Source organism: Lagopus muta, chromosome Z, assembly GCF_023343835.1.
Source record: "Lagopus muta isolate bLagMut1 chromosome Z, bLagMut1 primary, whole genome shotgun sequence".
Taxonomy (NCBI): domain Eukaryota; kingdom Metazoa; phylum Chordata; class Aves; order Galliformes; family Phasianidae; genus Lagopus; species Lagopus muta.
The window spans coordinates 40,552,806-40,565,148 of NC_064472.1; the positions used below are offsets into that span (position 1 = coordinate 40,552,806).

At 40.1% G+C, this 12,343-nt stretch overlaps 1 protein-coding gene across 2 annotated transcripts in view; it reads left to right on the top strand.

Moving 5' to 3' along the window:
* NTRK2 (neurotrophic receptor tyrosine kinase 2) overlaps positions 1 to 12,343 on the top strand; it is a 202,789-nt gene that overhangs the window by 145,329 nt on the left and 45,117 nt on the right. For both annotated transcript variants that reach the window (XM_048930850.1, XM_048930851.1), the window contains one exon: positions 4,910 to 5,040. In XM_048930850.1, coding sequence (XP_048786807.1) covers positions 4,910 to 5,040 — 131 coding nt within the window. The remainder of the gene's footprint in view (positions 1 to 4,909; positions 5,041 to 12,343) is intronic.

The following is a 12,343-nucleotide window of genomic DNA, read 5'->3' on the forward strand; positions in this document are numbered from 1 at the left end:
AAGTGTGGACTATATACATGTAAACTGACTGCTTGCTTGTTTGCACTTTCGAGAACAGGATATTGATTTTGCATGAGGATTTGTTGCTGCCATATGGTAATAATTAAACAGCAGCATCACACAAAAATTAAATAAAATGGTGAGTAATAGATGTTGTATAGGTTAAGCAACAACAAATAATCAGAAATATATTCTCAATACAGAGCTTATTTCTACATACAAGCAGTTGTGACAGGCAAGTTGTCATCTTATTTTATTTTATTTTATTTTATTTTATTTTATTTTATTTTATTTTATTTTATTTTACTTTATGATGCTGGTGGTTATTACTGCCATTTTATTATCATGTTAGAGAGTAGATATCTCAGTGTGCCAAAATTTCTACTCTGCCAATAGCACACAGGGTTGTAGTGCTACAGTTGCTGCAGAATCCGAAGGTCACTGGGCTAGACTTGCTGTCTGCTGTCTGTAGTGATTTTGTTTCTTCCTGCTATATGATTCTCTCTGAAATTCCACCCTGCCTTTTATGTGAATGACAAATGCTGAACAAATTCAGTATACAATCTGAGCAATTACTCAGCCATTTACACCTATTTTTTTTTCTAGCAATATCTTAGAAAGACCTGAGTTGTAGTGCTTGCAAGAAAAATGATGGGAGTAGATAATGAAGAAACTTTGTAAAATGTCTTTCTATGACAACTCATGTCACATCACAAATCTGTTCTGCTGCTGCCTTTTTCTCATGAAATTGTAAATATGTCTATAATATTATCTTGTCTGGTTATCTGACATCTTGAAGATCCTTTTTCTCTTCCTTAAACACTGTGTACAACAGACATTATCAGTATGTTCCACATATGTACCACTAATGAAAATTTTAATTTCCAGTATCCTGGAAAAGACTCTTAGCAGGTGACTTGGGTGGGTATGCAACACTATGAAATCTTCTAGTGTTGGTAGTTAATTGAGTAGTGAGGATGAAGCCTGATTGCTATGGCTCTTACTGTCTGTCCATCATGCAGTGAATTCCTGATGTAGCCCCTCCATAACTGTAGAGATCTCTCTTCTGCTCAGCTGTTTTCATAAGGTATGTGAAACTATATCTGAAACTGGCACTTGTGATACTACAGCTGAGCAAGGTGTTCACACTGTGCTCACATTCATTCATGTATGTCACAAAGCTTTGTAATTTTTGCACTTTTTAGGAAACATAGACTTAAAAGGACTAGTGTGATTTTGATGTACAAAAGGTGATTTTAAGCTTGTGTCACGCTCAGAAAGTGATACAAGAATGTGAATTCCAGTACAGATAAAAAGAAAAAGATACAAAGCAAAACAAAAACAAAAACAAAAACAAAAAAAAAACCTGGAACTATCATGACTGACAAACTAGAAAAAATGCTTATATGAGAGGGGCTTCCATTTCTTTGCCTTACCAATAGCAAGAATAGTATTGATATTTTGTAAAGTCTCCTGAAACTCAAGGGAGGTAGATACAAGCCAGACAAGCTAAAAATTAAGAGAAAAATAAAGAAGGTCTGCATTTTTATTAGCAGTTAAAATTATTACACATTTGGGCAAATGAATAGCTCAGGCATCCTAATAAAGACTGGCACATCTCCTTTCAGAAGGTATTTTCCTGCCAAGAACAAGTCATTTAAATCAGTGGTGTGCTCCATGCTGTGCAGAAGATCAGCTTAGGTGGTGTAATGGTCACATGTAGTTGCAAAGTGTTCAGGCCAATGCTTTGTAACCGAGGGAAAAACATTTCTACTCTGTCACAGCATTTCACTGTGTTGTGTCCTGTCTGTGGCTGAAATCAGCCATAACCAGCTCATTGAATTCAACGTGGTGAGGCGATTCTGAGCTGCCCATATTGCTTGGATCCTCTCCAGAATGTGCTGTGATCCTCTCTATTCAGCCTCACCATCAGAGGTTGATTGCCTGGGGACTGAAATCTCATGCCTGCAGATAGTGTTTGCAGGATAAGGCCTCAATGCATCATTTACAATGTGACATGCAGTTTGTTAGTGTCTGAGATACTGTAAGTCCAATTCTCCCTGTTGAAGGCCTCTGGGACTTTGAGAAGAAAACTCTATTCTGCAATTTTCTTTCTTGCCAGCCCATTCTCCACAGTCATCCAGGAGAGTCTGCTGCTTCTTTGGGCAAGGCTTTATAGACATTACTTAACTCTGTAGCCTCTTTTCAGCATTTACCCTTGTTTAGTTTGCATAGTCTCACTTTATGTTTTAGGTTTCATTTTTCTCTTAAGTGTTTCAACTTGACTTAGCTCTTAGCTTAATGTAACATATTTTTTACAGTCATCAAACGATCTTTTGAATGAGGAATGACATGGTTTTAAAAGCACAAATGGCAGCTCAAGTGCAATCACCATTTAGAGTGAAAAAGAGGAAAATACATAACTACCCTTTGAGTATTTGTGTATCTTTGCCTCTGAGAAAATGTTCTGAGACCACTTCTTTGGTAATTCAGTTGTGCCGTATCTTTGGCCAAATTCTATGTTGTTTCTTCAATATAAATCCAGGATAATCCTTGGTCTTCAGTGGAAATGATTGGCTTTATCTTGATATTAACTGAAAGCGGATTTTGACTTGCATTTTTCAGTATATTTCCTGGAATCTCCTCTTACTGAAAAAAGTGTTATAAGGGCTGTGGCTCTGAGTGTGCTAAATGGATTTTTCTCTTAGTTTATATTTTTATCACATCATATATGTTTGATTTACTTACATTGTTCTTGGATTTAATCTGCGCCCATTTAGTTGTATTTACTGTCATTTTTCATTTGTTCAGTAACTTGGTTCAGCTCAGAAAAGTAACAGGGATTGATAGAGCATGACAAGTTGTGAATATACTCTGAGCAAAGCTCTTCTGTGGCTTGCAGTGTTTTGCTTTTGACAGTTTGGTATGGGACAGGTTGTTTATTCAAATGCTTGGTTTATGTCAGAGCATTTAGCAGCTGCAAGTATACACATATATAGGGAGATACCTGATATGTTTCTTATTTCTTTTTACACTATTGTTTGTGGAATCTTCCAAGAACTTGACAAAAGTCTTCTTACTGCTAGGGCAGTGGTGGTATTTGGTGTTCAAAGTGGGGAGGACCTGAGCAGTATCTAGAAAGTCAGAAGTGGTCATTACCAAGTTTCTGGTAGCTGCAAAGAGAATTAAATGAAAGACACCCCTCCCCTCTGCAGACACAGGATTTTGCTGCTGATGTCAGTAGAACAGAATTTCAGCTCTGCTTTGCTATCAAAGCTGATGGGCTTTGTGGACATTCTGAGGCGATGACAGTGGTAGTATGGAACTGAATATCTTGGCTGCATGGTCTTGCACAACCTCCCAGCTGCCACCACCTCCATCTGAATAGACTTAGACTGATGGCATCAGGGCCCTCTCACAGCAGCCAGGAGCTGGCATGGCTGCCCAAGCACCTTGTGCTCCCCAGGCAAGAATAGGGGTACCAAGGAAGAGCCAAGCAGTGTTTGCTGCTCTTCCAGGCTCCCTTCATGTGCATTTTACAAGACCTTGGGTGTCCTCCACAGCTCAAGGTGCAGGATGTTGGAGTTTCTCTCTGTGGGACTGTGGACCCACTCTCCAAATGCTGTCAACGTTGGTGGGAATGGGATGTGATGGGATTCTTCTCGCTGCTGGTATTATCAGCATTCCATTTTCCATTCTCTAGTAATGGGGCAGGGTAGTTTAATGGTAACTTGGTTTGGAAAAGGCACGTGGCCAAGCAAAGGGTCAGGAAGTTGGCTACATATGAATATATCCCACGCTGTTGACAAGGGTCAGCTCTTGTCTCTGCAGTTAAGTGGTTAATGGGAGATTTGTACATTGGCAAAGGGTGGCCTGATGCCTGTGCCGTGCTTCTTATTCCACTGCATTTAGGATTTAAGTTGCAAATAGGTTCTGTCCAAGCTGGGTTGAATTTCATTTTTTGCAAATGCAGCTAAGTGTGCTTAGATTAAATGTGTCAGTAGCTTCTAGCTGTTTTGTGTGATTTCAGCAACAAAAGCTGTCCACTCTGTTTAGTAGACCAGTTAAACTGAACTTGCAGATGCTTTATTTAGGTGAAACATTGTGAATTGATAGTGCAGTGATTGGTAGTCTTTTAAATATTAAATCTTCTAAATGGAAGCCTGCATTGGAAGGAGATTGTGAAATGAGATGAACAAAAATGCTCAAGGACTTCAATGTCTGAATCAATTGCTTCTGGGCAGCATTCCACTAAGGCTCTGTCCATGACACTGACTAAAACATTTGTCCATCTTCTATTTCTCTTAGTTCAGAGCAATACTGTAGTTCGCATTTATCAGAATGGAATGTATATCTTAAAGTAACTATGGTATAGCACACAGAGAGAAAGCAGATGAAAAAGTGTGTGCAGAGAGTAAGTTGGATTTAGTTTTGGGCACGTTTTGTATCCATGGGTTAGGTTAATTTTAAATCTTTTTCTTCCAAATGTTTTTGACTCTGGATGAGACACTTCAGCTGTTGTTAGAGGTACAGCACTAGAAGGGATATGAGAAAGGTTTCTTATGTTTCCTGATTCCTTCATGTTTTTTAAAAAATGAAAAAGAAAATATCACAACAGCATTGGCTGTTCAGTATGGTCTACAGCAGTCTTCAAAACACAGTGATACATAAGCTTTTCCCAGGTGATTTTTCCCAGGTGACATCTACTTACCTAGGAAATGTGCTACTCTCTAAATATAAATATATTTAAATCAGCCTTTTTTGGCGAGGTGTTAATAAATCATGCATTGGCACAATGATTCTTTCCACTGCATGCAGTGTATTCTACACGCAGACCTTTATTTATCTGTAAGCATGTACTCTTAGCCTTGCAGCTCATTTTGTCTTCTGTTTTGTCTTCTCTTTGCAGTTGTTCAGCACATCAAGCGCCACAATATTGTTCTTAAAAGAGAGCTGGGAGAAGGAGCCTTTGGAAAAGTGTTTCTGGCAGAATGTTACAACCTCTGTCCCGAACAGGACAAGATCTTGGTAGCAGTGAAGGTAGAGTCTAGGATTTCCATCATTAATTCATGGTTGCATGTTTTATTTGTAAATGATCGTGTTTGCCTTTTCTGTAGCCCAATACAACTCCTCTGATATATGTGTGAGGGTTCACAAGGCTAATGGAGTGTTAAGAGAATGTGATACTTGATCTTGCTGTGGATTATAAAATAAAAGCTGAATTTCATAAGAAAAAGGGGAAAAACAGATGGTGTCACAAAAGGGCAAAATCTTTTATGATTTATTTAAAATATGATTAGTGAAAAATAATGCCTGGGCTATTAAAAATACATGAGTTACATTTGTGTGTCTAACAAAATAATCTGTAGCCATTGGAGTGGATAGGTTAGGTGTACAACTACCAGTCAGAGGTGATCTTTTTTTCATGATTATGTGATTCTTTTAATCAACCACTGAAATTATATGTGGGCAATTGCCATTAATATAACTACCAGGAATGTTATTACAAAATTGTCGGTAATATTTTCATGTTAAAAATGGTCTGTATGGAAATCTAGAAATTATGATAATTAAGACCTGGAGGAATAACCCTTAATTTTGTATCTTTAGTCACTCCTTCCAAAGTGTAGTCCAAAGGAGGAAGATTTCCAGTATAGTCTAAGGGTTTGGACATCAGACTGGCTTTACTGTACCAAAACCATTTAGTCCCCCACAGTGGAAAGACTAAGAGTCAGTCATCATCCTTAGCTACACCAGCAAACAGTACCAGTGAAACTACACTCAGAGTTTTCAGTCTCCCTGGCAACAATCTCCTATCTCCATCTGTTGTTCTGCTGAAAGCTGAACGAGATGTTCAACATTTTGAGGTATCTCATTAAATGCAGGGTGAATATGTATTTAGAGTTCGATTTGTGCTTAGAAATCAGAAGACAATCTTTCCTGAACAGCCATGATTAGGCAACCATGTGTACATTCTGGATGAAACCATACAGTAAAAGAAACCAAGAACATCATCTTTTTGTAAATGGAAACAAGACACGGGATCTGGCAGTGCGAGAAGATGAAAAGAGGATGGATTTGTAGGCCATTTTCTTGCTCCATCAGAAATAGCAGGTTTTTCTGCTTTGCCAAATTTACAAGGTTTTTGATAGTTCGGTCATGTTGAGGAGAAATGTGAATCATGTGAGAAGAGGGGTCCTAAGGGGAGAAAATATGGGACAGAATAAGACAAATCTGGAATTGAATGAATTTTCTGTTGTATTTTTGGTGAAACTAGTGTGGAAATTTCCTCTTCTCTATCACTTTTGGAGAAGTTCTTGATAGCAAAGTAATAGTCTTTCTGTTCTCTTGCTCCCTTTGAATGTCGTGAACAAATGGAGCCTAGCACTTCCACTGTTAAATGCTGTTCTGCATCTCTCTGATGCACTTTCTCAGTATAATTTGCAAGTAAGAGTAGTCAGCCTTTAAAGGGGAAGTGTCCCCATGGGTTTAGATGACAAATCTATCAGTTTACTGCATTACTATTATTATTACTATTATTATTATTATTATTATTATTATTATTACTATTGCTATTATTATTGCTTTTTTTCTTTTTTGGCTAAACCCATTCTTTCTAGCATCAAACAGAATTGCACAGGTAACCATGCAGAGAATAACCTTTGTGGACCGATTATGCTCACTTAATGGTTCTTACATTGGCTCTTAATATGAGGCTCTAGTCACTGTGTTAAGAAGAAATTTTTTTGCAAACTCTCTGAGTGGATTGATCCCCACATAACTTAGCGATTGATCTTCTGGTGCTTTCTGAGCTGATAGAGATGGAATGTTATCACACATAGAGAGCTAGGCAGAGAACTGTGTCCGGTCTCTACCATTTGGCACCGGGTTTCTTATTGAAAATGTGTAATTTTTGACCTCAGAGGATGAGGTCTGTATACTGGCAGCCAAGGGTAGCTTCTCCTGGCAAACAGTAAGGCTTTCGACAGCTTTACCCCCCTGCAAACTACAGCAAAATTGTCTCCATGAAGTAGATTCCATGAACCCTGTAGGAGCATATGTTTGGTGATAAGGGAGGAAGAGCCAAGGGACTCAGGCTGATAGAAAGCACATCCTCACCCACGTGTGGTTGGTCCCTGCCAACACTGCTGTTCTTGACTGCTGACTGCCGTGCAACTGTATGGCTTTATGCAAGTACACTAAAACATTGGCCTGAACATCTTCATATCTGAGCCAACCTGCATCCTTTTCCTCATCAGCAGGCTGGTGAGACATTGATAGTGTTGAAGCAAATTGCTTGGGAGTTAAGAGTTCCAGAGATACCTGGGAAGGTACAGAAGCAGGATTAACATAAGTAACCCCAAAATGCTTGAGATTCTGCTAATCGGAAAAGGAGTAAGATAGCCTGGGGAACAATTTTAAATTATAAGGGGAGAGATTCAAGTTAGATGTTAAGAGGAAATTTTTTAGTCAGAAGGTGGTGAGGCAGTGGCACAGGCTGCCTTGAGAAGCTGTGGATGCCCCATCATAACAGGTGTTTAAAACTGGGTTGGTTGGGGTCCTGGGCAGCCTGATTTAGTGTGTGGCAAGTATTGGAACAGGACGGGCTTTTATATCCTTTCCAATCTAAGCCATTCTGTAATGGAACACCTAACCTAGGAGGACAGGCTGAGAGAGCTGGGGCTGAAGAGAAGGCTGTGGGGAGAGCTGATAGGGGCCTTTCAGTATCTAAAGGGGTGTATAAAAAAGAAAAGACTCCTTAGCAGGGTCTGCTTTGACAGGATAAAGGGGAAATAGTTTCCATATAAAAGAGCGGAGATTTAGATTGGATATAAGGAAGAAATTTTTTACAGTGAGGGTGGTGAGGCACTGGAAACAGCTGCCCAGAGGTGTAGTGAGTGCTCCATCCTTGGAGACATTCAAGGACAGGCTGGAAATGGCTCTAGCCAACGTGGTCTAGCTGTAGGTGTCCTTATTCATTGCAAGGGAGTTGGACTAGATGGGCTTTAAGGTCTCTTCTAACTCAAAAGATTCTATGATTCTATGATTCTCTTAAATGCTTACTTGTGAAGAAAATCTGTGAACACAGAGTTTCATCACAGTACAAGCTGGGCATAGCATTAGCCTCACTCCCCAGGTGTGCTTTCAAATCAAACCAGCATACCATTTACTGCAGACATTTTTAGAGAACAGAGGATTGCAAAAAGAATCACAGCATCATGGAATCATAGAATAACAGAGTTGCCCAGGTTGGAAAAGACCTTAAAGATCATCAAGTCCAACTGCAACCTGACTATATTACCCTAACTCTAACTACCCACCGTGAAATCATGTCCCTGAGCACCACATCCAAACGGTTTTTAAACACATTTAGGGATGGTGATTCAACCACCTCCCTGGGGAGCCTATTCCAATGCTTAACAACAATTTCTGTAAAGAAGTTTTTCCTGATATCCAACTTAAACCTCCCATGGTGCATGGTGCACTTGAGGCCATTTCCCCTCATCCTGTCACCTGTCACCAGTGAGAAAAGACCAACCCTACTCTCACTGTAAGCACCTTTCAGGTATTTGAAGAGAGCAGTAAGGTCTCCCCTCAGCCTCCTCTTCCCCAAACTCAACAGCCCCAGTTCCTTCAGTCGCTCCTCATAGGGCACATTCTCCAAGATCTTCAACAGCCTTGTTGCCCTTCTGTGGACCTGTTCCAGCACCTCAATGTCCTTTCTGTACTGAGGTGCTCAGAACTGAACACAGTACTCATGGTGAGGCTCACGAGAGCTGAGTACAGGGCAGGATGACTTCCCTTGTCCTGCTCACTATACCATTCCTGATACAAGCCAGGATGCCATTGGCCTTCTTGGCCACCTGGGCACACTGCTGGCTCCTATTCAGTCCACCACCACACCAAGGTCCCTTTCCGTCAGCTTTCCAGCCAATCGTCCCCAAGCCTGTAGGGTTGCCAAAATGCAAGACTTGACACTTGGCCGTATTGAAACTCATACAGTCTACCTTGGTCCATTGATCCAGTCTATCCAGAAAAGTTATCATTTCACTATTGGCCAATTTTGCTATGCCACAGTGGTTGTTCAAGCTCTGGGTACTGTGTACTGGTTGGTTTACCAGACATGGTTTTGCCCTTGTTTAAGCTGATCAGGGCTGGAAGTAAGGATGACCCGCAGGGCACATTTTTCAGCTGCCTCTTGATACTGTAGGAGTGGTGTTGGTGTGAGCCAGATGTCTACACTTCTCCTCTGACCTTGGCATGGATGCAGCTCTGTAGTGTCGGGGTGGACTGAGGAGCTGTTGGTTTGTCCTTGCTGCACTCAACAAGTCTGGAGGAACCATTTTCTACATGGATGTCTGGGCAAGGACAGAATCACAGAATCACAGAATTGTAGGGGTTGGAAGGGACCTCCAGAGATCATCGAGTCCAACCCCCCTGCCAAGCCCCCTGCCAAAGCAGGTTCCCTACAGCAGGTCGCACAGGTAGGCATCCAGGCAGGTCTTGAACATCTCCAGAGAAGGAGACTCCACCACCTCCCTGGGCAGCCTGTTCCAGTGCTCCGTCACCTCACTGTAAAGAAGTTCTTGCGCGCATTTGTGCAGAACTTCCTATGCTGCAGTTTCCGGCCGTTTCCCCTTGTCCTGTCTCCACTCACCACTGAAAAGAGTCCGTCCTCGCCATTCTGCCCCCCACACCTTACATATTTATAGACCTGGATCAGGTCCCCTTTCAGTCTTCTTTTCTCAAGGCTGAACAGTTCACTCAGCCTTTCTTCATAGGAGAGACACTCCAGGCCCTTCACATCTTCGCGGCCCTCCGCTGGACTCTTTCCAAGACATCCCTGTCGTTTTTGTACTGGGGAGCCCAGAACTGGACACTTGTCTGCACTAGCCAGGAAAGGCTTCTGTTGCCCAAGAGAGCATGCCGCTCTTCCTTAGCTGCTGGTCCAGCAGCCTGATGATTGGAAATGTGCTTGTGATTGTATTTCTTTCCCTGCTCTGGATAAACTCCCATTGACTGCTAAGAGTACTTTGCATGCAGAGCTTTGGCTTACTTGTCAGTAATGGTACTAATGAATATGTCTTTGTTTCTGCCTTGTACTCTTAGGGTTTTATTTTGGTTTGATTTTTTCGCTTACACTGTGAACAAGCTCAACACATTCCACAGTGTAATTTCCATGTAAATGTTCCTTGCTTATTAATTGTTTCACTTTCCAGCCTCCTCCTAGCCTTTGTCATCTGTCTCTCTTGCATTGTGTCTATTCTTTGTGCTGCATGAGATAATTAAAAGGAAATGAGAGGACCTTCCAGTGGAAGGTAACAGTACGTCAGGTTGCCCCTTGGTAGTAGAAACCCTGTCTGAGTTTTACCAGGGCTTTAGACCTTTCTGTATTTTTCTGTTTGACAGAAAATGTGTAATTGCCATGGCAACTGCTCTGTCATATGATAATTTTGCTGTTTCTCTGAGATAAAAAGAGTCTTCTGAAATATACAATATGCCATCCTCACAGGGCAGAGCTGTCAGCATTTTTACTGTCTTTCCATGGAAAGAGTATGCTGGAAACAGTGTGAACCTGTGCTTCTCTATATAATTGTTTTTTTCCCTACATAGCTATTATTTTAAAATGTTTTTAATATGAATTGTTTTTTTATTTCTCTTGCTGGGAAGACATCTAGTCCAACATGCAATTATATCGCATTATACATGAAACCGCCATAGGAGACTCAATTGACAATAGAACTATTCTCATTGATTTCATCATAAGTTGGACTGTGAGTTTGTGCCTGCATCATGTTCAGGCACCATCCTAGAGCCTGGAACAATTGAAAGACGTTTCAGTTTCATTCCTCGTTTGATCTGTATGTGGTATCTGTATGTGTATATTTGAGGAGCAAACTCGATATCGATCTTAGATGATACAGTTTTTTATGCTAATATGTAATAGCTTGTGAAGGTATGGTGATCCAAAACCTTGCATCATTATTAGTAAAATTTGTGGAAGAAGGGTTTTATGCCTGAAGACAGATTAAACTGATAAATGAGTCCCTCAGGGAAGTGTCATTTGTGGCATGGCAGGCTTCTGTTGCCCTTGGGATCCCCAAAGCCTGAAATTCACAAGGAACAGCCCCTGAATCTGACAAATGTCCAGTCAGTTTCTCTTTCACCTTGTCACCTTAGTTGTTCTGTTTTGAGACCTATGGTTGCCATTTCAGAAATAAAGCAAAGGTTTTCTGACAGTCTTTTTTTAGTCCCTAATCCCTCATATGCATACATACATATGTTTAATACTGAAAGAATGGTCTGAAATGTATGTACTAAAGAAAAACTGTGGGAAAAAAAAAAAACACAAACATGAATATAAATAACAAGAAACTGGGATTGTTGGCATAATGACTGCACAGAATCAATCTATATCTGTTCTGACGTGAATGTTTGGTTCACATTATGTTTACGAATTCAAAGTAGAAAACAACGTGGCTGGATAACCAGCGAAAACCATCATAAGTTAAGGTAATGTTGTTAGTTTTGTCTTACCTTCCTTTGTTTAAAGTGTGCACGTAGTTAAAGTACAGAGGTTCAGAGCCCAGCCTTCAGTTTTTGTGAATAATAGATTATGAACATTGGTAACATGCTAATGTTCGCACACTGTTTTTAAAATATTGTTTGAAATAATATAGCAAAATCTCTGAAGGTAGAGCACAGTAGTGGTTTATTGTCAACTATGATTATTCCTAACTTAATTGGTGCCAGAATTTCCTTTTATTTTCATGCATGAAAGTGTTTCCATGCTAGAAGAGATCTGAAACTGCTCATGTGCAGCAGTAAATTATCATTATTTCATTATACAAAGTTTAAACTACTATTTGAACCAGCATTGATATATGTCATTCAAAATGAAAATATTCAGGATTTTGGAGTTCTATAAATAAAAGGGGGAAAAGTAAAAATAGACATGGAAGGATTCTTTTTTGCTCCTACTTACTCTCTATCAGTTTGAGATTGAACCTTCAGTTACTTATAATATGGTTAATCTTAGTCATGCAAATACATTCACTGAATTTCAGAGGTCTTTGGATATATGATCTGATCTCCCTTATACAAATCTGCCTAATATATAGCCTAATATATAGCACACACACAGGGACCAACATCAATAGCAACAATGCCATTGATACGTAAGAAGTGCATCTACATTCCTACTAAGTATTTTATGCAAGCAAAGCTTTATTGGGAGGAACATAAACCAGAGGCAAATACCAACAAGATACTGGGATTTTGCCTAACTAAATGCTAAACGATATGAATCAGCCGGGTACTAGTGTATTTTTTTGATAAGGCT